General features: G+C 41.0%; 1 protein-coding gene across 1 annotated transcript in view; it reads right to left on the bottom strand.

Annotated features, from left to right (window-relative positions):
• Window positions 1–25647, bottom strand: part of LOC126146948 (chondroitin sulfate N-acetylgalactosaminyltransferase 2-like) — a 116637-nt gene that overhangs the window by 84800 nt on the left and 6190 nt on the right. The window contains exon 2 of the mRNA XM_049915658.1: window positions 4628–4757. Coding sequence (XP_049771615.1) covers window positions 4628–4757 — 130 coding nt within the window. The remainder of the gene's footprint in view (window positions 1–4627; window positions 4758–25647) is intronic.

The following is a 25647-nucleotide window of genomic DNA, read 5'->3' as shown; positions in this document are numbered from 1 at the left end:
ATAATAAAGCGATGGAAACATGTTTTCTCTTCATGCTGCTGTGCCATTTCTGACATTTTCGTTTTGGTTCGCATGCTTAGCCCATGATGCCTCACAAACCTGTAGCAGTAACCAAAACCAAACTTGAAGTCTGTTAAGTTCCATTGCAGGAATTGCTTACGAGCGTGTATTTGAATCGTTTTTGTATTAATTCCACTGTCATTTTGAGGTGTTCCCGAATCCATTTCAATATGTCATCTTCTAGTTTTGACCGTTTTCCATTGAGTCTCCTATTTGCGCATTTGGTCTTCCCCATTTTTTTCAGTTTTTCTTTACTAGCTCCCCAATCTCAAATGGTTTTTTCTGTTGGTCGAGGGCCGAAATGCCGCCCAGATGGTCTGTTTCCATGTCCTTCTGCATATGCTATTACTTTCAATTTATAGCCCGCATCATATGAATACCTTTTATTTTTTTCCATTACGAACTAGCTAATAGCAAATCACTTTAAATTCAACTTGACTGGCGCCGTAGATTGCAGTGACGTATCATAAATAAACGGTGTTCTGGGGTTGTGATGGAGGTGCGGGAGGGAGACAGTGCATGTTCGACGCATCGTTGCACTGCTACTGCCAGTTGAATCCAGTGTAGCCAGACAGTTTCCATGCAGCATCGAATATATGGCCATTTTTAAGACTGGCGGGAGTTTTAAGTGACACATAGGTCATTTCTATATTAATTTCGAGTAAAAGACGCACCTGAGTTTTGGAGTCAATTTTTCGAAGAAAACGTGTATCTTATGACCCGTGATATACGATACTTCAAGCAGGAATCGCTTGGGGCCCAGGACACGTATGCTACTTTTGTTTTTCTCTGATGAGGTTGTTCACGGATGAGATATCTGCATTCGTCACTGGAAACGGTCTTTGTGTGTGAACAAGCAATTGTCTCATGATGGCGTATCATAAAAAACCTATTTCGGATGCATTACATCGGCTGCACTGTGAACTGTAGAGTTAGTAATGAAAACCTTCAGTATTTTTGTGCATGTTCCAAAAGGCCTAAAGTCTACGTCTTACGTAGTAGGAGTGAGTAAATGGCGAGTTTTCCGCCGATACGACCTTATTATAGCGACTTACGTGTCGTAACCCACTTCACGGCAACCATGTGGGGCTATGTTGTGGAACTACTACACATTATGCAGGCGCAGTATCCTCCTTAATAGCCGCTATAACTTCTGTTAATTATATTCAAGATTAAAGCCGCAGTTTGCCTGTATTATGGCCGTGGAATTTGGTCCCGGACTTGAGGCTTAACGTGTACAACAGCCAGTTGACAATTCAGTCCTTGTTCTGGTCCACAAGGACGTCGTTACTTCCCTTGTTCTTTCTTTATAGCATATTATACTCTCTCGGTGTGTTTTGTTCAGTTCCTTTTGTAATTGGTGAACATATGAGTTTACGAGGGTTGTATCCTCAGTTACCCTTGGTCATCCATTATGCACGTTCACCTATTGGTTACGATCAACATCTGATTGGATACCTAATTTATTTTTGGTTTCTCTATATCATTAAAATTTTACTAAAAACTATGCTTACAGATTTCGCACACCCTCTGTAGACTCTTCCGTAATCTTCATCCTATCTTTGCCATAGTCACAATCTCTTCTCATCTCTTTGTAACAGACTAAAACGTACGCATTGCACACACAGGCACATGAAAATGTTTTCTTGAAGGTACATTCGTCGCTGTATGATTCCACGAAGTACAGACGAGGCAAAGCACAGAATGTCCATTGCACACAGGTCCGACAATAAAGGTTTTCGGTGGCAGGCAGTTATTCCATTAGTAAACTGATATTAAAGTCAAGACTTTCCCATTAATAAACTCAGTGCTGTCGAATAAGACATATTTCTAGTAAAATTACAATCTAAATTACATATATTTAAATGATTTTCCTGTAAGACTGATTAATTCGAATAAAAATCAGGATAGTCTTCTAAAATCATTACCCTATATAGGCTACAGAGATTTGCATAAGCAAGGGGGTCGATGCGACTTCAAAAAGAACTCATACATTGCTATGGACAGGTCAAGTAACTTGCATTACGCTTCATAGCGACAAAGATGCATGATAATAATTTTCAATACAGTAGCTACGTTTGTGCAAACAACGGTAGCAACGTTCTACCGTTTGTTCAATTCCTCGACGATAGAAATCCAGTTCACGCTACGGGGCCATTCGAGAACCACTGTATGAATTCCTCATCGTCGTGAAACATGGGATTTGTGCGGATCAGTTCCTCGACTGTCTGGATATTGTTGTCTATTTTCGATGTCGGTGTCCTTCCTTTCCGATTAGCATTACCCAAGTCTGGTGAATTTGGTCACTTGTTTCATCACGGTTGGACTCGACATTTAGTCCATACGGCGCCAGAATTCCGCAGTAAATCTCCGTTCGATTTAGACGCTTTGCTCAGAATAATCATACTGCCTCGTGTCCTTCAACATTAGGGTACGTTTGTAAGAACAACGACTCTGTACTATTGTACATATAAGTAATTCTTTTCATCTGATTTTACGATAAGCTTGTGTAATTGATGTTCTGATTTCATTTCTTTTTGTTTCATACCATTATGTTAAGAAAACTGTAAATAAGTTTCAATGTGAATATTAATGTTTATGTCAAATGTCAAGTAATATTGTAATAGAATTGAAATGTAACAAATGTTAAAACTGTTGTAAGATGTTTAAAATTGTAATTGTGCGTAGGCAATGTGTTAGCATATTTAGAATGCAAAATCTCGGGTGAATATCCTGTCTGTAAGGGAGCGGTAAAAGGTGGATGGCAGGCGAGCGCGGGAAAATGCGCGCGGGCACTGCACGGCACAACGGGCACAGTAGCAGTTGGAGTTTGGCACTGGTTTGAGCAACACCTTCTGGAGCGAGGAGGCTCTCCTGAAAGACATAGCTTCACTGAGCCTCGGGTATGCCGTTCCAATGCCCACACAGCATGGCAAAATTCCATAGGCACTAAATGGAAAAGTATTGCTACGCTAAGAAGAATTAAAGTGCCGATACGTCAAGAGCCATAGCTGTGGTTGTATGTGTGCTCTGTGCCTCGCCATCTTGCCGCCCGCCAACCGCCGCATCGATACTAGCAGGTTGAAACTTTTAGTATTGTATGCGTATGGATCAGAGAGTGAACTGTGTTTGTTTGGTGCAGTAATAACTTAAATTTTACCAGAACTTTTCCATCATTTTATTATCTTCACAACTAACCTAGACAGGGTCCTTTCCAAACGTTGTGCAATCCGAGTGTCCCGAAATGAAAATTAAAAATTGTGTTAATAATAATTATTTGCAGAACTAGCTATATTAGAATGGTGGTTAAAGAAATGTTTCGTTAATGAACCAGTAAATAAATAGCGAGTGTCTAACGAAGTCGAAAGATAACTTTAGTATTGATATAATAATGAAGTTTATTATTTCGAGACAGATTTAAAGGCATTTAAATGAGCAGTAAATAAGATGAAAAGAGTAGTAACTTATATATTGGAAATCTTGAATGAATAATAAATGCAGTAACCAATTTTTTTTTTTTCAGGGTCCCCCTTCATTCATTTAAATTCAGAAGTGTTCTAAATTGGTTTGATCAGCAAAAGTTAAAGTCAATATAAAAGTCAAAATTTATCAGTGTTTTATCTTTACCAAAATTGACATTTTGTGTGTGGCATGAAAGCACAATTTCTAGGGTAACCTATGCCCAATTTTAGTCAGATTAATAGACAGCATAAAGTTTTGTAGTAAACATTATAGTGTAGTGTTATGTATTCATTATTTTCCATATCAGTACTGAACGTGAAGCTACTGGTGCAATAGATTTTCTGGTTCTAAAATTCTACTATATTATGCAGTGTTACAATTTGTTGTTTTGCATGAATATATAGCAACTTGTACAGGGAAGAAACTCAGTTAATGCCTAATTTGGCTGGCGACCGTATTATTGTCACATTGGTAGCATCTTCTGGTTTGCTTTTGATCCATCCTAACGTGTGATTGCATTTCGAACTTACTTGACGGATCATTGTTATTACAGAGTGGATGTAAGTCTGATTTGCCACCATTCAGGTACACTCGGTCGATATCTATGCGAAAATCCGTTCACTTACCATAGCACAGGGCCGGCTGGAGTGGCCGTGCGGTTCTAGGCGCTACAGTCTGGAACCGAGCGACCGCTACGGTCGCAGGTTCGAATCCTGCCTGGGGCATGCATGTGTGTGATGTCCTTAGGTTAGTTAGGTTTAATTAGTTCTAAGTTCTAGGCGACTGATGACCAGAAGTTAAGTCGCATAGCGCTCAGAGCCATTTGAACCATTTTGAACCACAGCACAGGCTTTAACGAGTACTGTGTCAGGGATTACACGTTGTTTAGAGTGCCGCGTCATTTCAATCGCACACTGCGATGCGCACCAGGTGTCTGCGGGAAACCCAGAGTGTGTTCTGTCTTTTGATAACGAGATTCTCTTTTTGCAAAGTGGTGTTAGAGTGAGACGACATACGTAACTTACTGTTTGAAGTCCCCTCGCAAGAGAAGCCGCACAGTCAATATTAGACCGGGCTTCAGGTGTTGTGTGGGAGTTCTGCTCACCTGTGAGCACCTGCAGGCGCCGCTCCAGGTCCCGCACCTGCGCCGTCAGCCGCCGCACCTCCCCCTCCGCCTCCGCCCGCCCCCCTCTGTCTGCAGGGGGCGCCACCTGCGGCTGCTGCTGGTGCTGCCGCTGTGGGGGCGACCACGCGCCTGTACAACAGAGACCGCCACAAGGTAAAAGTCGCCTGCCGACTTCAACATCAGAACTGAACCTCTTCTCTTAATGTGGATCAACTTTTTTATTCCTATGCAAGAAGTCTTAAGGGGACCACACCGTGGTTGAGGTCGAAAAAAGTCGATTTTCGTTTTCCATCGTATTTCGATAGATAAAGGTTTTATTTAAGTACTCTGAAAAGGATTTTGCTGAAAAAAATTTTTTTCGAGCATTTAAAGAGCATTTTCCTACCACATGTGTTTATGTGCCACGCCCACTTTCCTGTCACCTACTTTTCTGCATGTATTTTAGATCTTTATATCCCCTACATTGCTCGGTAGGGATTTTTTTAACTCCCGAGTGTGTTGGCTATCCTTGGAATGCAACGGTCAGTGCTCTTTTGTTTCTGCTGTTTGTAAACAACACACTTTCAAACACGTGGTTAGTTTTGTTCATGTGTGATTGGAGTAGTTGTTATACTTACGTTTGCAGTCCTTGTTTACGTGTATTTTGTTGTTTTTATTGAAGATGACGAAACGTAAAGACATTTTCAAGAAACGACAATTTAGAGGAAACAAGCTAAGAAAGCTTTCTGTACGAGAGGTTATGTCACCTGGCAACGATGTTTCTAATTGTAATTATGGCATACGACAATATGGTGAACTCTAAGCCATATGGAGATGCCATTATTAGCAAAATAGAATGTGTAGGCCATGTTCAAAAATGTTTGGAAACAAGGCTGAGAAAACTAACTGTTGATATGAGGGGAAATAAATTAGAAAATGGAAAATTGTTGACTGAACAGGGTCGGTTAACTAAAACTGAAATAGAAAACTTGCAGGTATACTATGGGCAGCAATTAGGAGAAATAAAGAAAATCTGGAGGCAATGAAGAGAGATGTTTGGGCCATATTCTTCCATAAGTCCTCTATTGATGGTAAGCCATGTCATGGATTGTGTCCATCAGGCGAAAATTCGTGGTGCAAATACAATATGGCTCAGTCAACTGGAGAATCTTATTCTCACCAGCATTCTCTTCCTGCTGCTGTTATTACAGCAGTTAAACCTATTTTCAGAGACTTGGCTCATCCTGACCTTCTAAGGAAATGTCTGCATGGGCAGACACAGAACCCAAATGAATGTTTCAACAGCATAATTTGGAACCGCCTTCCTAAAACTGTATTTGTAGGCATGCATACAATGAAACTAGGAGTTCATGATGCTGTTATTTCATTCAGTTGTGGTAATATTGGAAAGTGTTGGCTACTGAAAGTTCTGGGAATTAATCCTTGTGAAAATATGACCATTGGGCTGGAACACTGCGATAAAATGAGGATAGCCGACGCGGACAGGTCTGCATCTAATATGGCCAAAAAAACAAGACAAATATCTAGGAAAGTGAAAAAGAAGCTGGAAGACCTGCTAGAGGCCAAAGAAGGGCCATCATATGCAGCAGGACAGTTTTAATTAACTGTAAGTAACAAATTTCAAACGTTTTTTCTTTAAAGTCAGTTTACCACAAACTAAAATTTCCAGTACATATGCCCCATTGTATCATAAACTATCATAGATAAATGAATGAAATTTTCAGAGACTCTGCATAACATAAAAATCCACCTCTGGTACTATATACATTAATAATCCCCCATTAGGAAGTTCACAAAAAAAATATTTTCTGCAGAAAAAAATTTAATATTTTTTGTTAATAAATTTAAAAAAGTATTTCTTAAAAACTATAAAATGGATAAATCAGATTTTAGTACAGTTGACTCTATTAGCATCATGTAACATACAGTAAAAATATTAAGGTCTTGCATCAAATAGTTTTTTCAGAAAAGGGTCAAATACTTGCTTAAATTAACATCGGTTAGATAGGCAGGGTGTGGTCCCCTTACTGCCCATACTGAGAATATGATTTAGTATTTTAGGGAGAACTTTTGAGCCACACATCAACACATCATGTCATTAATGATTATAAGTAATGTTTCTCCTGCATTTTATGAATACTTCATCAACATTCATATTGACTCTTGAGTCTGTGCTTGATATCGACAGTTTCTGTATCTGTAAAACAATTTAGCATATAAATCTACGTATCTACAAAGCAGCATGCATGTATGTATGTTCAGGAACTCCTAAACCCCTGGATCGCCGTCAAATGAATCATCAAACTACACGAGTATCATAGCTCTGGTGCTTATAACCTTATAGCGCCAATAGCAACAGAGATAAGAACAAGACCGCGTTTTTTTTCCAAACTCTGCCGTATAGGCTGCTCTGCACAACACATATAGTAAGTGAGAATAGTACCGGTCTGCGTTATCCGTTTGCTTTGGAGGCAGCCTATATGACAGGGGTAAGAACGGGTTCCCAGCCCCTGAGATGTAAGCAGCGCTGCGCCAAAGATGTTTTGTGTTGACGTAGTATTGGCCTGCTTCATCGAGCTTTTTTGCTGGGGCTACACGTGCAGATGTGCATGAGTGGGGCAGGTTTACGTGGAGAGGAGGAGAGATGGACAGAGGGAGGGAGAGGAGGAGATGACGAGACAGAGAGAGTGGGGTGGAGGAGATTGACAGAATTTGGAGGATGAAGTGGACAGAGAATCAGGGGGAAGGCAAAAGTCGACACAGAGAGGGGGAGGAGAAGATGTGTACAATATTTGTGTTGTAAGTTGTGGGGGAAAGGCTAGTTATTTAATAATGTAACATGTTTTGCAGTACAGACTTCATCTTCAGGCTGCAATACCGATAAAGCACATTGAACAGAAGTACATATAAACATTGAAATTGTTATTTACAGTCTTGTGACCATCCTGTGGGAAAAAATAGCATAATATGATCGTCTGCCGATCTGCTGCACCCATAATAAAAATTTTCTAACAATCACTCTTTTGTTCATATCTTTTGGGATGTTTAGTTACATTCATTGCTATGTTACAAAGGACACATAAAACATGTCAACTCTATTGTACAGCAGAAACAAGATGATAGTCAAAACAAAACTTGTTTTGATTTAACTAATGGTGAGTGTCGATCCTGGTGTTGTGTGTCACTTGTAACGTCTTCTGAATACCTTGGTGACGCATCTCAGATGTTGCACAACCGTACATAAATGATAATAAGGGAGACTATCAATTCCATGTTAAAAATGTATTCAGAGTTTTCCTATGCAGACCACTTAAATTCTCTCAGACTATGAGACAGAAATAACACAACCAAAGCAATTGCGTGTAACAATGTCTATCAGGAACAACACGCCCTTTCACGACACACAACAGAAAACAAAAGCAAACAGACAGGGCCACCGCCCACAACAACAAGAGCTCATTTCGTATAGAACAGCCAACCTGTTTAATAACATATATGTCAGAATCACTATACCCATCACAGACAACTTAAGAAAGATATTGTTGTATGAAATTTCAGTCAGCGGATAAACTGAGCAATGGAGGAAATAATAAAGTGGCATGCATTCATTGCAACAAATGTTACATTGTCCGTGTGTGAACTGCAGAGTAGTTCCGCATATGTAGTAGAAAACCGAAGAGTTTGGGATGTGGTGCTGCAGAAGGACATTGTAAATTAGATGGACTGTCCGAAGGCCAGACTCACATCTTGCCTACATGCCGGTGCTTATATACAGGCATAGGAGTCGTACTGGGATCCATACACGCTGCAGCATCTTCCTCAAACGGAAACTATTTGAACGCCCCTTCCATAATCAATGAGGAGGTTCTCCGCAATATCTGCCAAGCAAGTAATGTATCGAAAACACTGACGAGGAGAAGGGACAGGATGATAGGACATATATTACATCTGTGGAAACTTCTGTAGTACTAGAGGGAGCTATAGACGGTAAAAACTGTAGGGGAAGACAGAGACTGGAATACACCAAACAAGTAGTTGAGGACATGGTGGGCAAGTGTTGCACTGGGACGAAGAGGTTGGCCAGGAGAGGAATTTGAGTCGAACAGCATGAAACGTGTCAAACCAAAAAAAGTTATTTTTTTCTGCACCTACATCTTGCAGCATTACGCACTAGACACTTCTCCATAGATCCAGTAATGCTGCATCTTTGGCACCACTCATGAACTACGTACACTGGTAAATTCTACCTTACACATTCACATTTCCTGTATTTCTCTGAATTTGCTGGAGGTCGATGTGGTATGTGCCATTTAGGAGAGATGCTGCCACAAATCGTAGTTGTTTAGTGCTTTGCGATAGGCTGAATTCCATTGCAGAGTTGTTTGCTGTTATTTCCACAGTAAAAAGTATTAAGTTTGTGTGAATAGTGAACGTAAAGTTTCTATGGCACCTAGGGAATTGGCCTCGAGTGAAGGTCGGAGAAACCGGCAGGAGATAATGTGTTTCAGCTGTCATCAGCTAGGTCATCTGGTCAGAAAATGTGGACAGACGGGAGGAAAACAGTTATGCAAAAGTGCAGTGGCGTGTAACAGACCTAACCGTGGACCAACACATCGTATTCATAACAAACAAAATATGAAGCCTAATTCATTGCCTTTTATTTTTGTTAGTTCAAGTACTGAACCTTTGATTGCTCTACTTCATTCAAGGTACTAGGCGTCCTTGCTATATAGCAAATACTATCATCGCTAGCAGGGCATTGGAGGGTTTAGCATGATGACACATGCCAATAACAAACTTTTTTTTTTCTATACTTGGTCCATGTCACTTCATACTTAAAATAGGCAGTTTCTCTTGCCCATTTCGTTTTCTGATTTTTAAGGGGCCTACTACCCTTGTGATTTTGGGATGTGATTTTTTTGGTTAAGATCCCCTGTAGTATTAATTACGTGGATAGACAAAGTTTCTTTAATTTCAAAGAGTGTATTAAATTCCCATTCTGTCTTCAGGGATCTCATCGAGGAGCTTATGCAGTTAGTAGTGGGATGGTCCCTTCGATCCGAGACATTTAAAACGTTCTGAGAAGGGACATGTGCTTAAAGTTTTGCAGCGGTTCCCTGAAGTGCTCACAGACAGATTGGGGGTTACTGATCTTATTCAGTATCACATGCAGTTGACTAATTTGGTGCCTGTGAGGCAGACTCCCTATAGTTTGTCACTTCCTAAGATGAAGGAAAATAAGGGAGCCACGGTCTATTGTAATTCATTTGTTGCAGCATGAGTTTATTAGACCCACGGTGTCGACTTACGCGTCGCCTATTTTTTTGGAACCTAAGTCGAATGGAACAGAAAATCGACCGGTTGTTGATTACGGGGCTCAAAATTAGAAACTTGTAGCTGATTCGGTCCCCATGCCCAATTTATATCATTGCTTTTGTTGTTTCTCTGCCGCCGAGTTCTTTAGCATCATTGACTTAGACCAGGCATACTACGACATCCCGTTGGACGGGGAATCCAAGTGTTAACACCTTTTGCACCAGTTATAAGTTGTAGAGTTCAGTCAAATGCCCTTTGATCTGACTGCAGGAGCGGCAGTGTTATAAAAGTTGCTATATTTGGTGCTGGGGGAACTCAAGTAGAGCTGCGTGTACAATTACTTAGATGACACAGTGATACATAGTCAAACCTTTGAGGAACAGCTGGACGTTTTGTGCTAGGTTTTGATAGGCTTAAGGAGGCAGGACTTACTGTCAAGTCATCTAAAGGGAATCTTGTTCACAGCCAGATTCCCGTTGCGTCTAGTGCTGACGTGGCCAGTGACCGGTCTTGGACTCAGTCCATTTATGTTTTCTAGCCCCCAAGAGACAAGGGGGCGTTTTATAGGGATGGTCAATTTTTTCGAAACTATTCCCATTTCTGTCTAACTACTCGTAATTGGCCCCGTGAAAAGAACAAGTTGTTTTGTTGGACACTGACCAAACAGGCGGCCTTCGATACGTTGAAGAAGATTCTCGCTAGCTTGCTGGTTCTGGTAATCCGTGATTTTCATCAGAACTTTATATCCAAGCCGTTGCCTCCTATTTGGATGTAGCTGCGGTCCTTCTTCAGAGCAAGGAAGGTGTTTGTCCGAGGCTAAAAATTGCTCCTCAGCTTATGACTTGAAAGCGCTAGAAAAGTTCCACTTCGAACTGCAACACAAGCCATTCTGTCTAGGGACGGACAACGAAGCGCTCAGTTGCGTGCTTTGTAGATTATGCAAAACCAGGCGTACTGCATGTATTGCGCCGTGGACGGTGCGAATTTCTGCTTTTAATTTACAGTGAGAGGTATTAAATGGTTAGTGGTGAAAGGTCTCTGTTGGATTCCTTTCATGTTTAATTTCTTAAATCTGTTGCCATTTATGGAATAAATTCCTCTTCTAAATGTACTGTGGCGTTTCTGACTATCTGGGAGGAGACTGAGCAGTGGAACGTGTTACTTTTACACATAAACAAGAACGATCTGTCACACTACTACACTTTAAAGCACAGTTTATATGTAATTCTTATATGTAATTCATGTCACACAGTCTCATACGGAACCTACATCCGCTTTCTTTTATATACTGTATATGATAAGATACTGTCATCCCCCTTCCCTTTTGTGTGAGAGGATGAATGAGCATATGTATTTCTAGTTGCATGCTTGAGGCTGGCAGACAAGGCTGTCTGCTAGAGAACAGTAGGACCAACGTCGGAACAGGTAGCTATGCTTCCTAAAAGCAAAGAGGTTTCTTATCCTTAGTATGGTCCTGTCCGTCCGTTGTCATGTTGGTATAGGAAGCTGCCCCTCTGGCCACTTCCGTTGGTCTTTGTGAGCCACCCTCAGGAAGCACGCTGGGCAGTAGGGCAGTTGCAGTGTGGCCGTGGCGAGCGTCTGAAGTGGTAAGATCTCCGGCTAAGCGCGTGTCTGTTAAGTCCGTAGGACAATGGATTTATTAAGTTCAGCCTAACTGATAATTTAATCACTTTTATTTCGGGTTTAGGTCTAAAATATCCGATGTTATCTTAAATTGCAGCGCAGTGTAGTTATCGTGTGAAGTTCAGATTATTTTTCGGTAGTTGCTTTGTTACTACTTTGTGAGTAAAGTGGAACCATGTGTTGATCAGTAACTCTAACTAAGTTCATCAATCTTAAATGCAAATGCTTGTGAGATTATAACGACTCGTCTTGAGAATATTTTTTTTAATATAGCAACTTTTCTTTATGCTTTTCTTTATGTTCAACCCACGTGGGGTGTACTTTGCGAGACCACTACCACGTGCTTATATAACTGTTTGACCCATCAGGTTAATAGTAAGACGTTAGTAACCAGTTCAAGGTTTTTCTTTTGTCAATTGCTTTTCGATCTAATGTATTTTAATTATCAAAATTATTGTGGAGTTGTACGCTTTGTGTAAACCAAGTTGACCACGTGAAGCATGTGGTGTAATCATCAAAGTAGCCCTCAGCTATTCTTTTTGCGAAGACTTCACAAAGAGTTAATATGAATTTAGTATACCAGTGTGTGGTAATTACATGACGGACAGGATTGTGGTATGAACGTAATTTCTTTGGGTAAAAACTGAATCTGTTGGTTGTGGTTAATTTCTTCTTGCTTATGTTTCAATGTTCTTCGTGTGTGATTTTATGAATGCAGTGTTGTATACAGTCTCCCAATCTTGGCTCCATATTTTATGTGTTCCGTAAAATTACAATCTCACATTTTTTTTTTAATCGTAAATAAGGCACCAGCTCAGTTATAACTCACGTATAATACGCTGAAATTTCAATGAACAATCTTAAAATAAATTTCCAAATATAAACTGATTTCTTTCTTTTTATTTAAATTATCCTTTATATATATATATTACCGGTTTTGTATGACTATTAAAAGATTATCATTAATGTTAGTCTGCTTGGTAAACCAAGACTAAATATCTGATGAAACAGTTGCCCAGTAATCCACGGTTAACGTCCCCAGACAGATCACGGCTTTTAACCCACTTTCATTGTCAATTAACACCGATTTCAGCATACCAAATTAAAGCTGCAACATTACACATGGCGACCCTGTTCTGTGATTCCGCTAGACTCTGGAATCTCTGAAATGTTAGATTGCGAGCGTGTTATAATCTTAATTTTTTTTCCCTACAGCGCTCAACTTCTGTGTTGTTTCCGAGCAGACTTTCAAAAGATTCACGGCGTTGTTGATCGGCGTTGCGTTGTTTGTCTTGTTGTGTTTTTTTATATTTGTGTGTTTTATATGTCTGTGTGTTTTTTTATTCTCGCTTGTAAATTCCACTGTTTCGATCTAAGATAAAAATTTGTTTTGCGTGTGAAAAAGTGCGTACTAGGTTGGGTATCTTTCGTGTGACTGTCGTAATTTTTTTGGGACACATTTATTTTGATTAGTGTGTCGCATACCGGTTATAAATTGCACTAATGCAGACACGTAACCAAACTAAAAGTAAGCGGTCCGACAACCTAACCAACATGGACCAAGGGGATAATTTAATTTCGAATGTTAACGCGTCGGGCGGTTCCGAAAATGCAATGAGGAATACTTCAGACGAAATGCAAGACAGGACGAACGGGCTCACATCAGAGCCACAAATTAATTTGCCTCTAACTAACCAAATTGATGTAGCAGAACTCATGAAAGCCTTATTGCAACAAAATAAAGAAAACGCAGAGAAATCCGAAAAATCGATCCGCGAGCTAGGCGAACAAATAGACAAAAAACTAATCCAGCAGACAAATAAAGTCGACAAGTCGATGCAGAGAGTGTCCGATGATATCTCACAAAGAATAAACAATCTGGCAAGTGAGATAAAAAGTGATATTATGAAAGAATTAGGCCGTACATTTGAACAAATCGATGATCGTCTGCAAGCTTTAGAACAGAGCAAGCGGAGGGGTGATACCGAATCTAAAGAAAGCGAAGAACGGCTACTTAGGAATTTCCAAGAGCTGAGGGAAGAATGCCAAAGGGAACACCAGCAGGTAATCTCGAGGGTCCAAGAGGCGGAAACGCATTGTCCCACGTCCGTTAGCAACACAATAGCGGACAACAGTTTAGCGATCCACGCGTTGGAACAGCAAATAGAACAATTGAAGCAGACTGGGGCGGAGGACAAGAGACAAATTGATGATAAGATTGCGGCATTAGCGGACACTGTAGGCACGATGAAGCTGACGGAAAGCGAGAACAATAGTACACCGGTAGCGGCCGCAGAGACCGAAGAAGTGCGTTCGCTTCTTAGATTTCAGAAGGGACAGTTTGAAGTGAACAGACAACACAAAGCTGTAACAGGCGAATTACAAGAACGCGTGGCGCATCTGGAAAACCGCATGGCGTGTGATTCCGAACTTGCCAATAGCACTAAAAATAGCCGTACGAACAGTGCAGAGAGGCACTCCGGCCACGAGGGAGATTTTGACGACAGGGAAGAATGTAATTTAAGGGGCAGACATGAGAGAAACAGAAACATTCAAGGGCCTCGCCAGGAGGAAATGCGGGGATTTGATTTCAAACATTTCCTTACAGTGAGAAAGTTTGAGATATTCCGAAATTCGCAAAAAGGAATACATCCACGTGCATGGCTCGAGCAATTTGAGTTTTGTCTTCCCCCCGACTGGGCAAGTTCACATAAGATAGAATATATGTGTGGCTATTTGGAAGGCGAACCGGCGATTCGCATGAGGTCGGCAGCGCGTCACTGCAACTCCACTCGGGAGTTTCGACAAGCCTTTCTGTCCGCCTATTGGTCGGAAGCGGCACAAGATAGGGTAAAGCATGGCATAATTATGCTGCCAAATTTGAACCAGTCTGGTTTCGGCAGCCCTGCACGTCTATTCGACCACATGCTGCAGGCAAATCAATTCCTATACGACCCATATGGGCCTGCGGAACTAATTAGGATATGCATCACCAAATTGCCGATGCACTTGCGGCACGTCATTCTTGCGGGACGATGCAAAGAGGACGTGGAAACGTTTAAGACGCTTCTCCAAGAGTTGGAATACAATACAGGAGAATGCCCGCCTAATCAGGCACAAAGTTATTACGGGGCACAGCAGCGCGACCGCAGTCGTGGCCGGCGTGACTGGTCGTCGCGACGCGAACGGAACAATAATCGGGACCGGCCGTACAGAAACTGGGGTAACAGTCGCGAACACAGGTGGAACAACAGAAATGATCGAGGACGTGGACAAGATCGTGAACGCTACAGGTACGGCAACCAGAATCGACACTATGATGAATACAGTGGGAATAGGACTGTAGGCGGAGCACCTCATGATGGTGAAATTCGGCCGGCTAACCCTAGACATAATCCAGCAAATGGAAATGAACGAAACCGGCAATGACAAACGATCAGCGCAGAAGGCGCCCAATCGGAACAAATGAGCGACATGGCAAATGAGTAGAAAGGGCAGTGAGGACTAGAGAGGACGGTGAGGAGAAAGAATTGATTAGTTTAAATTTGTGACGTATGCATTTTGAATAATATGTTGGTAAAAATTAATGATAAAGATGTTTCTATGTGATGGATTGAAGTGATGTTTTAATTTTTTTCTCTCCTTGTGCAATTAGGATTTAGTTTGATTCAAACGTGAAGATAAAAGGTTTCTTTGTGAACGAGTAAAATGCTGTTTATGTTTTTTTTGTGTGTAAATTGAAAAGAGTCGCTCCTGAGGAAAGCAAGATCGTTGCTGAATTAGTGCATAAACTCAGGGGAATATCCGATCTGTGGGTATTATGGGTCTGGCAAACCCAGGTCCCCAGCTGTTAGTAGCAGTGTTTCCGATTTTCTGTTTTCAGTGCTACTATCTATCTATTACTATTCTATATCTGTCAGTGTAAATGAGGATCTCTTACTATAGTATGCGTGCTGTATGAATATTTTAAGATAGGAAAACTCAGGGGAATATCCGATCTGTGGGTATTATGGGTCTGGCAAACCCAGGTCCCCAGCTGTTAGTAGCCTTGTTTCCGATTTTCTGCTTTCAGTGCTACTATCTATCTATTACTATTCTATATCTGTCAGTATAAATGAGGATCTCTTACTATAGTATGCGTACTGTATGAATATTTTAAGATAGGAGACCTCTGAGAAAGGAATGAGTAAGTTTGGAATCTTGAAAACAGGATGCGATAATACGATTGTTGAACCACTGGCTTCCAATATGCGATGATATGTTAATATTGATGATATATGTCTTTTTTGTTCTTTATAGCTGAGTACGTAAAGTGCTGTCTGTGGATTTCGTAAGTATATTGATTCCCTTCAAGGTGAAAGAAGAATTGTGGTTTGTGTAATTTACGTGGCTCTGAAATATTATTGTGGTAGTCAAATACGAGCAGCTTTTCAGCAAATGGAGAATGGAACGGAAATATGGATCCTTTTTGTAGTCTCGATTGATGTTGAGCCAAAGCCTAAAAAAAAAAATTATTTTGCGTTAATACTTGTCCTAGAAAAGCGACGTTTATGTGTTTTGCTGATGCTGTGAGCATTACAGCTTACTGTTTTCGCTGGTGCGGGATGCACTGCAGCCTATATGATTTGTACTGAGGAAATTTCCCTCTTGAAGGTAGAGGATGATTAATTAATTTTGATTATGGGAACGAAGGAAAGCTTGGTTTAAGGTAATAAGGATAAAGCAAAACATTTGTCATTTAAACTACAGGAGGATTCGGATCTTTTGTGTCTGTTGTAAGTTCAATATGTTAAGATGATACTGTTTTACAGAATAGAGGTGACCACAATTTTGCCATTCATGAGAAATGAATCCAGAATAACCACCACAGGCGAAATAACTGATTTGGAAGCGAAAGGTAACGTAAAGAAGGGACGAAATCGCAGCAAAATGGGTAAGAAAATGTAATATAACCTGTATAATGCAAATATTTTTAACCTTCTCAGAGTCATCTGCGTGATTAATTGTTGTGATAACGTAATTTTAGGTGAAATTTTCTTACTGTTTTATGTGTGAATATATGAGTATGATAAATGTATAATAGCGAGTCTCTTTTCAGGTGTGCGAACTGGTATAAATGTTTTGGCGTGTAAATAACCATTGTTCTTTTTAATGTGTATGTTTAAGGAAAGTTCTCCATATTTATCATGTGACAAGACGTATGCCGCGAGCGTCAAGAAGAGGACGAATTAGAACAATGTTGTAGTGGTATATACACGGTGTTGAAATAGCACTGAAGTAGCTTATTGGGTTAACTAGTAGTGGATAGAAGTAGAATATTGAGTAATGCATGTTTATGGGTAGTTAGTTTGTAGAATAGACAACAGGTGTGCATGTATGTGTGTGTAAATAACATGTGAACCCTATGCTGTCCTGACCTATACTTGCACAAGGCATAATCCTATTCATTTTAGTGAATTAATAAATAGCATTTGATTTATTAAAACGTAAGTGAACCACATTAGTGATGTGGATTTAAATATTATATTGTCAGTTTATTTAACTTTTATTTTTTTTTACATTGTAAAGTCATTTCACTTTTATTTTTTTTTACATTGTCAAGTCATTTAAACTTTATTTTATATTGTCGATTCATCTAATTTTTTATTTAAAAAAAAATTAAGTCTCACTTTGTTCTTAAAAATTGTGAAAGACAATACTAAGTGGTATTATGTATGACATTGTGTAATCACATAAGGATGATGAAAAATTTCTGTGAATGCAGTTGAGAACGTGAAAGCGAACCGGCAAAACTCTTAAGAGACAGCGGGAGCAGCCGGACTAGTTGTAAACTGGCGGGTTTCCCAGCGGGACACGCTGTCATCCGGGCCACTTTGGGAGCGCGGCCGACAACAAAAGGAGAGTAAGCGGCAAACACTTTCCCTTGTACCTGGAGCTAATGGGCGGCTGCCCCGGGCGACCTTTCCTCGAGGCGATGACCTGAGATGGGCGAGCGGTCCACCGCGCGGAAATCCATCTGCTGGCAACGCACCACACGCACGCGACCGTGACGAGACGGCCGCGGTGAAACAACACAAGGGGCGTGGAGCCTTTTGACAGGTACTGCCCAGAGAAACTTGCAGACGTCAACGACGCCTATCGACATTTCCTGATGGATGCCTATGTCAAGCGACAGTAAATCTTGGTTCGATGTTCTCTGGTCGCTAAGGGTGGCACAAAAGAAGAGCCATTAAGTGTCATCCTTGCCCGAGAATATCAACCTGGCGTGTCAAACGAGGATACCGCACGAATTTGACAATACAAACATGGAACCAAATCGAGATGTACGTGACACGAGAGAAACTTCATGAGAGGGCAGAGACGGCGGGATCGCACGCAACAGATGGACAAAAATCCCTACTGATAGCTGCGGCGACGAACCCCCCCCCCCCCTTTCCCTTATATTGTGCCTCAGAACAGTGGGTGTACTGAGTGTGTCAGTGAACAGTGATTATACGGTTCTTAGTCCAGTGCATATACGTGTGTTTCTGTCAGAGAAACTCTGACTCGTGTGTTTTGCAGGAGTTCGATTTATTGGTGTTTATTAGACTGACTCTTGTATTTTGCAGGTGTTCTATTTATCTTTTTTAGACTTTGACTCTTGTATTTTGCAGGTGTTTTATTTATAGGTGTTTTTTTCGTTTTAGATGTTGACTATTGTACTCTTTTATTTATCAATGTTTGTTTTTGTGTGATGTATTAGATTTGTGATATTTTGTTTCGTAAATTCATTGCTGTGGCATTGCTTCGTTTATCAGTCAGATAGCTTTTTATTCTCATTGAACTGTGATCGATTAGCCTTTGCATGGGGCATATTTATTGTGAGGAACCCCTTAAGGGTAACAATCACATAATTATTGTAGTTTCAGTATAATGACACAGTGCTCATTGTTTGCTAGCTAATTGAAATATAGTAGAGTGATTAAATGAGTGCCACATAGTTATTTTAATTCTACAAATTATTAGTTTTATACGATATAGAATTTTTTTGCGATAACCACTTTGTAAAACATGTATTTCTCTTATCATTTTGTTGCTTTTGCAGATTGTGCATTGTTATGTTCTGCTTTTTAATACCGATGTTATTTGATGTTCTTTTTTTAATTGCTGTGGCACCTTTGCTATTTTCATAAATTTTGCTTGTTAATAAACAGTCATAAATTTTCCTGTGATCAGTTGGCTCTTGCAATGAGCAAATACTGGTGAACTCCATAAGGGTAACAACCAGAAATTGTTTTCATATTAATGACACAGGAACCATTGTTTTTACTTGCTGACCAAATTAGGTCTACACTACCTTTTAAATAGGTGTCACAGATTGTGTTCTTTTTTTTCTGTTTGAAATTGGTAGATTCTAAAGATGTGTTGAAATTATTGTGGTTTAGCAAGTAGCTGGTGTCCTTTTGCCTTTTCTTTTACACTTTTGGTTTAAGTAGGGTGTGAGAAGCCTGCTTGGGAATGTCCTAGCATGGCCAGAAAATTCCCTGCACAGTCTTTCCCCGGAGCGTTGGGGTTATGAAAGGTCTCTGTTGGATTCCTTTCATGTTTAATTTCTTAAATCTGTTGCCATTTATGGAATAAATTCCTCTTCTAAATGTACTGTGGCGTTTCTGACTATCTGGGAGGAGACTGAGCAGTGGAACGTGTTACTTTTACACATAAACAAGAACGATCTGTCACACTACTACACTTTAAAGCACAGTTTATATGTAATTCTTATATGTAATTCATGTCACACAGTCTCATACGGAACCTACATCCGCTTTCTTTTATATACTGTATATGATAAGATACTGTCATCCCCCTTCCCTTTTGTGTGAGAGGATGAATGAGCATATGTATTTCTAGTTGCATGCTTGAGGCTGGCAGACAAGGCTGTCTGCTAGAGAACAGTAGGACCAACGTCGGAACAGGTAGCTACGCTTCCTAAAAGCAAAGAGGTTTCTTATCCTTAGTATGGTCCTGTCCGTCCGTTGTCATGTTGGTATAGGAAGCTGCCCCTCTGGCCACTTCCGTTGGTCTTTGTGAGCCACCCTCAGGAAGCACGCTGGGCAGTAGGGCAGTTGCAGTGTGGCCGTGGCGAGCGTCTGAAGTGGTAAGATCTCCGGCTAAGCGCGTGTCTGTTAAGTCCGTAGGACAATGGATTTATTAAGTTCAGCCTAACTGAAAATTTAATCACTTTTATTTCGGGTTTAGGTCTAAAATATCCGATGTTATCCTAAATTGCAGCGCAGTGTAGTTATCGTGTGAAGTTCAGATTATTTTTCGGTAGTTGCTTTGTTACTACTTTGTGAGTAAAGTGGAACCACGTGTTGATCAGTAACTCTAACTAAGTTCATCAATCTTAAATGCAAATGCTTGTGAGATTATAACGACTCGTCTTGAGAATATTTTTTTTAATATAGCAACTTTTCTTTATGCTTTTCTTTATGTTCAACCCACGTGGGGTGTACTTTGCGAGACCACTACCACGTGCTTATATAACTGTTTGACCCATCAGGTTAATAGTAAGACGTTAGTAACCAGTTCAAGGTTTTTCTTTTGTCAATTGCTTTTTGATCTAATGTATTTTAATTATCAAAATTATTGTGGAGTTGTACGCTTTGTGTAAACCAAGTTGACCACGTGAAGCATGTGGTGTAATCATCAAAGTAGCCCTCAGCTATTCTTTTTGCGAAGACTTCACAAAGAGTTAATATGAATTTAGTATACCAGTGTGTGGTAATTACATGACGGACAGGATTGTGGTATGAACGTAATTTCTTTGGGTAAAAACTGAATCTGTTGGTTGTGGTTAATTTCTTCTTGCTTATGTTTCAATGTTCTTCGTGTGTGATTTTATGAATGCAGTGTTGTATACAGTCTCCCAATCTTGGCTCCATATTTTATGTGTTCCGTAAAATTACAATCTCACATTTTTTTTTTAATCGTAAATAAGGCACCAGCTCAGTTATAACTCACGTATAATACGCTGAAATTTCAATGAACAATCTTAAAATAAATTTCCAAATATAAACTGATTTCTTTCTTTTTATTTAAATTATCCTTTATATATATATATTACCGGTTTTGTATGACTATTAAAAGATTATCATTAATGTTAGTCTGCTTGGTAAACCAAGACTAAATATCTGATGAAACAGTTGCCCAGTAATCCACGGTTAACGTCCCCAGACAGATCACGGCTTTTAACCCACTTTCATTGTCAATTAGCACCGATCTCAGCATACCAAAATTAGAGTTACAACTTTACACATCAGCATACAAAATTAAAGTTGCAACATTACAGTGGCACAATGTGAGTTGTGCAAGACGGCGAAACGTTACTTGAATACTCGCAGGATCTGTTTTGTTCCTTCCATGAGGACAACCCAGTGGATAAAATCTTTATCGACTATGAAAAAACATTCTTGGTTGCAGGGCTGTGATTATTATTTATTTAATGACGAGTTCCGCCCCATTCGGGCATCTCCAGGTAGGCAGATATTAGATCGTGTTAGGCACATGGGATATAGAGCATATATCCCAGCGAATAACTGTTCTCGTGAAATTTTCGGAAACACTGCGTGGTGTCTTTGTTGTGCCATGTAACGTTGTCCAATGAATACAAAAGAGGATCAGACCTAGGTAGATCTGTCAGCATGTCAATATGTTGGATATGTAGTTGCTCATATTCGAGCTACGCTAAAAGTAATCAGCTAATCTGAAGATGCGTGAATCAGGCGAAGTGAGCCACTGGTAAATAAATAATAATTATAACCCTGCAACCAAGAACGTTTGTAACTAGTTGCTGTACCGCCCTCGCTATGAATTGAAAAAAGTTTGATGTGCTATGTCGGGCGGTTCCGATGCACCAAGGAGGGTTATCGTTACATTTTAGCGGCCGTTGACGGGTTCAGCTGGTTTCTGTGGCTTATTTCGAGCAGCTCGGTTATGATTGTGGCCATGATTCACCATCTCGCTAATACCGTTTCCAGTTTTGTCCCTCCTAAAATCATTGTCTCAGATAATACGGCCGCTTTTACTGCAGCACCATTTAGGACGTTACGCTTCGACTATGCGATCAAGCACGTGATGACCATTCCTACTATCTGCAGCCATCCTTCGCCGAGCAGATTAACAATAATTTACAGATAGCGTTGATTATACAGTATATCTCGCTGAGTGTCATTCGTAATGGGACCGCTGGGTAAGGTTTTTGGGGTTAGACTCTAACACTGCACTTCATCAAGTACATAGAACTACACCTTCCCGGTTGATGCTGGACCATTCGATGAACTCACCCCATTCAAACTTGTGGACCTGCTTCCGGAGACAGTTGATTCTTCGGATATTAAGGCCAAGTGCGACAAGGCAATCGAAATATTGCTTGCCTGCATCAGAAGCAGGCCAGGCGGTATAATCAGGAGTGTAATATCTGTATTGGGAATTTGGTTTATGTCCGTAGTTTCTGGGCTCAAAATGAAGCCGGTCGGGGTGTAAGACGTGTCTATTTCTATTGTCTGTTGTCAAACCACAATTTATGAAAGATGTTTATATTTTATTGATAGGATTAAGTAGGAATAATTAATATTTGTCAAGTTGGAAATAATTGTGGCAGCAGGGAATGTCTGCACCAAAGTATTGTTGGCAATACAAACCGCACATTGATATAATTTTAAAAAGGCTGTGAGAGACAGCGTATGGATACATTTTAAGAAAAGAGCGGGAAAGACTGCGCATTGATACATTTTGTAATGGTAGCAGGGATTGTCTGCACCAGAAAGCATTGTTGGCAGGAGAAACGGCACTTTAGCGTTCGTAGGAAGTCAGTAGTAAGAGAGATGTGAAGCGAGTTGGTAGCAGGTCTGAAGCGAGAGGTTGAGAGGAGCGGTGTGCCTGCCAGCGACTAGCTGTGATTTACAAGATATTGCAAACGTATGTACAGAGACATCAGTTAACTATTATCATAAGAGGAAGTAATATTACTGAATTAATTTTTTTGAGAAACTCAAGACTACTGAAGGTATGTTTGCGCATTGCTAGTTGTAAGATTATTGTAAAAAGTAAGTCTCATTTGAACGTTTGTAAAATCATTTCATTGAGAATATAATTAATTTTTGCCAGCAATATTGCATTACTGATTATAATCCATCTCAAAAACCATCGACGTAAAATTTCGCAAAATTTTATTTTTGTCAAGAAAAAGCTTAACTATGAATTACGTAACTTCAGTCAAATTAATTAAAGAATAACGTCAGCTTTGCTATTAAAGAATAACGTCAGCTTTGATAATAAATACAGCCACTTATTATGACAGCCCACCAGCAGCTAATAGAGTATAGTAAAACAGAGTAAGTATATTCATGTGGCAGTTCGATGTAGCAGTCAGATGGCGATCCAGTAACAGCAAAAAAGGTAAGGAACAGTTTTGGGTTACTGCAGGTAACGACTGAGGGCCACGACGACGACACATTCTATGTTTCGTCGAAATAATCAGAAAATCTCTTTTAATAAGCAGCATTTAAATTTGTATGCGAAGATTGAGAAAGAGAATTAATTTCAAAGGGAAGATTTCATTTGTTATTATTAAGCAAGAGATAGAAATCCTAAGGGAAGGTGTCATAGGTTATTGTAGAAGGGAAGGTTGCGTAACAACAAAAGAGGTATAGAGGAGACGGGAAGGTTTCAAGGGTATTGTCCAGAAGCAGCCCCACGCAAAATAGTGCAAAAGATTTCTTCTCTCAGTTTGTGGATATAGCACACCTAACCAAGAAAGCGAACGCAGATCCATGTCAATCAGATTAAGCTCCCTGTGAGGGATTGTAGCATGGAGGGGTGAGACGGTCTGCAATCGATTCCACAGACTGTCTTGCTTCCCTCGCGCGATGTACTGCTCGCCATTGGCTGCTGGGCGTTGAGGGCCGCAAACAAGAATGCAGAAAACACAGACCGTCCGGGGAGAGTGCAGTTCTGGAAGGGCAAGCGAATATCCCGGTTAGGAGACCGAGCGGCTTGCTGTGCTCGGCTCGGTTATGGGTTAAGGGCGGGCAGCACTAGATGACGTGGCGCGGAATTGATGGCATGGCAGACAGCCATGATCGTGGCAGACAGCAGTCGAGGTAGAACAGTGTGCACGGATGCATATGCAGCGATGGCTGTGTTGGCCGTGTGATGTCCGGAACGTGTATCAGCGGAAGGGTACTTTTTTCAATGTGAAGTATTACTTACCCGTCTAGTAAGGGCTTATTCTGTGATACGCCGTCCCGTGTGGAAGTAAGCTCGGCGCTGCATCGATTTCAGTTGGCCGTTGTAACCGCACTGGGTGGTGTCATTGTGCGAGTCGCAAAATATGGTGTACTGTGGATGCTATACGCTTTTAATTGGCTTCACGATGAAAGGTGTTTTGTCTGGTGGAAAGTTATTGTATGAGGTTAGATAAAGGCAAACTTCAGTACGTAACTACAAGGGTGAGCATCTGCAAGCCCATAAAAATAAACTGTGTTCCCTGCCAGGAGTTTGAGCGAGTTCTTGTCCTGTGCCCTATTGAAATGATCTTCATTAGGTTCTGTGTTCTATTGTATCGTATGTTAACCGGTTTAACCGGGGACCTAGAAACGACGGAGAGGCTCCGTCCCCGCCGCAGCCGCAGTGGTCCACAACCCCACGACGACTACCGCAGTCCACTTCACCCCTCCGCCGCCCCTCACCTAACTCAGGGTTATTGTGCGGTTCGCTTGTTTGCGCAGCAATCGCCGACATATTGACTGAGACGGATTAAGGGGCACCAGCCCGCTTTCGCCGAGGCAGATGGAAAACCGCCTAAAAACCATCCACAGACTGGCCGGCTCACCGGACCTCGACACAAGTCCGCCGGGCGGATTCGTGCTGGGGACCAGGCGCTCCTTCCCGCCCGGAAATTCATTAGGTTTACGTTATTATCTTTTCTCGTATGTTCTGTTTATTAGCCGATGTTCTGACTGCATTTAAAAACAGGGCTTTGCTGTTGGGTGTTGTTTTTAAAATGTTTTTAAATTGTCTTTTATTGGTTTAGGTTTACAGTGTTTTAAGCGGTACCGTGGTTAATTGAAGTTGGAATAATCAGCTTCTCAATTCACGCCAGTGGTCGTTTGTAAACTGTTTCGTTACTGGACGGTTATCGGTAAACGTAAATTGACAACTGAGTCGTTATTGCAACACCATTAGTAGATTCCGTATATTTTAATTTGAAGCCTTGTTTTGAAGAAATCTAAAGATTCTTGTTGTGCACAAGATATTCTTTAATTAACAGCTGCTAGAATTTATGTCAGTCCGCCCCGATAGCTGAGTGGTCAGCGCGGCTGTCTGTCAAGCCAAGGGGCCCGGTTTCGATTCCCGACTGGGTAGGAGATTTTCTCTCTCTCAGGGACTGGGTGTTGTGTTGTCCTCATTATCATTTCATCGCCATCAGTGGAAGGCAACGGGACACCACCACTGGAATCACTTCCCTAGACGCTCGTGCGCTGGAGCTCTCTGACGAGGCTTCCCCCGTGACAAGACCTGTCGAAAGGCAGAACACAGTTTTAGTAAGAATTTATGTCCAGTATTTGTTCATTTTGAATCCCGAGCTCGGGATGCTTTTTAATCCTTGATAATGTGAGCTTTAAAATAATTGTGTTTTAGTCGCTATACGCTGACCAGACAGAACATTATGGCCACCGACCTGCTATCGATATAAACCGGTACAGGCAACAGCATCGTCACCTGGCGAGGAATGGCTGCTACTCAGACACACTCACGGTGCATGTAGCATCAGTGGGAGTGCTGTCCGCGTGTAGAACGGGTAAGGCGCACGATTTATCTGACTCTGAACTAGGGCAGACTGTGATGGCGCGGAGGCTCGGCACGAGCAATCCGGAAACTCCACGACTTGTACGGTGTGCGAGGAGTGCTGTGGTGAGTCTCTTCAACGTGGGCGGCCACCCTCCATTACAAACATCGGACGTCGCAGGGTAGGCAGACTGCCAAAACACAACAAGTGG

Source organism: Schistocerca cancellata, chromosome 1, assembly GCF_023864275.1.
Source record: "Schistocerca cancellata isolate TAMUIC-IGC-003103 chromosome 1, iqSchCanc2.1, whole genome shotgun sequence".
Lineage (NCBI taxonomy): Eukaryota > Metazoa > Arthropoda > Insecta > Orthoptera > Acrididae > Schistocerca > Schistocerca cancellata.
Note: the sequence above shows the minus strand (reverse complement) of the source record. Positions and strands in the feature narration are given on the sequence as shown.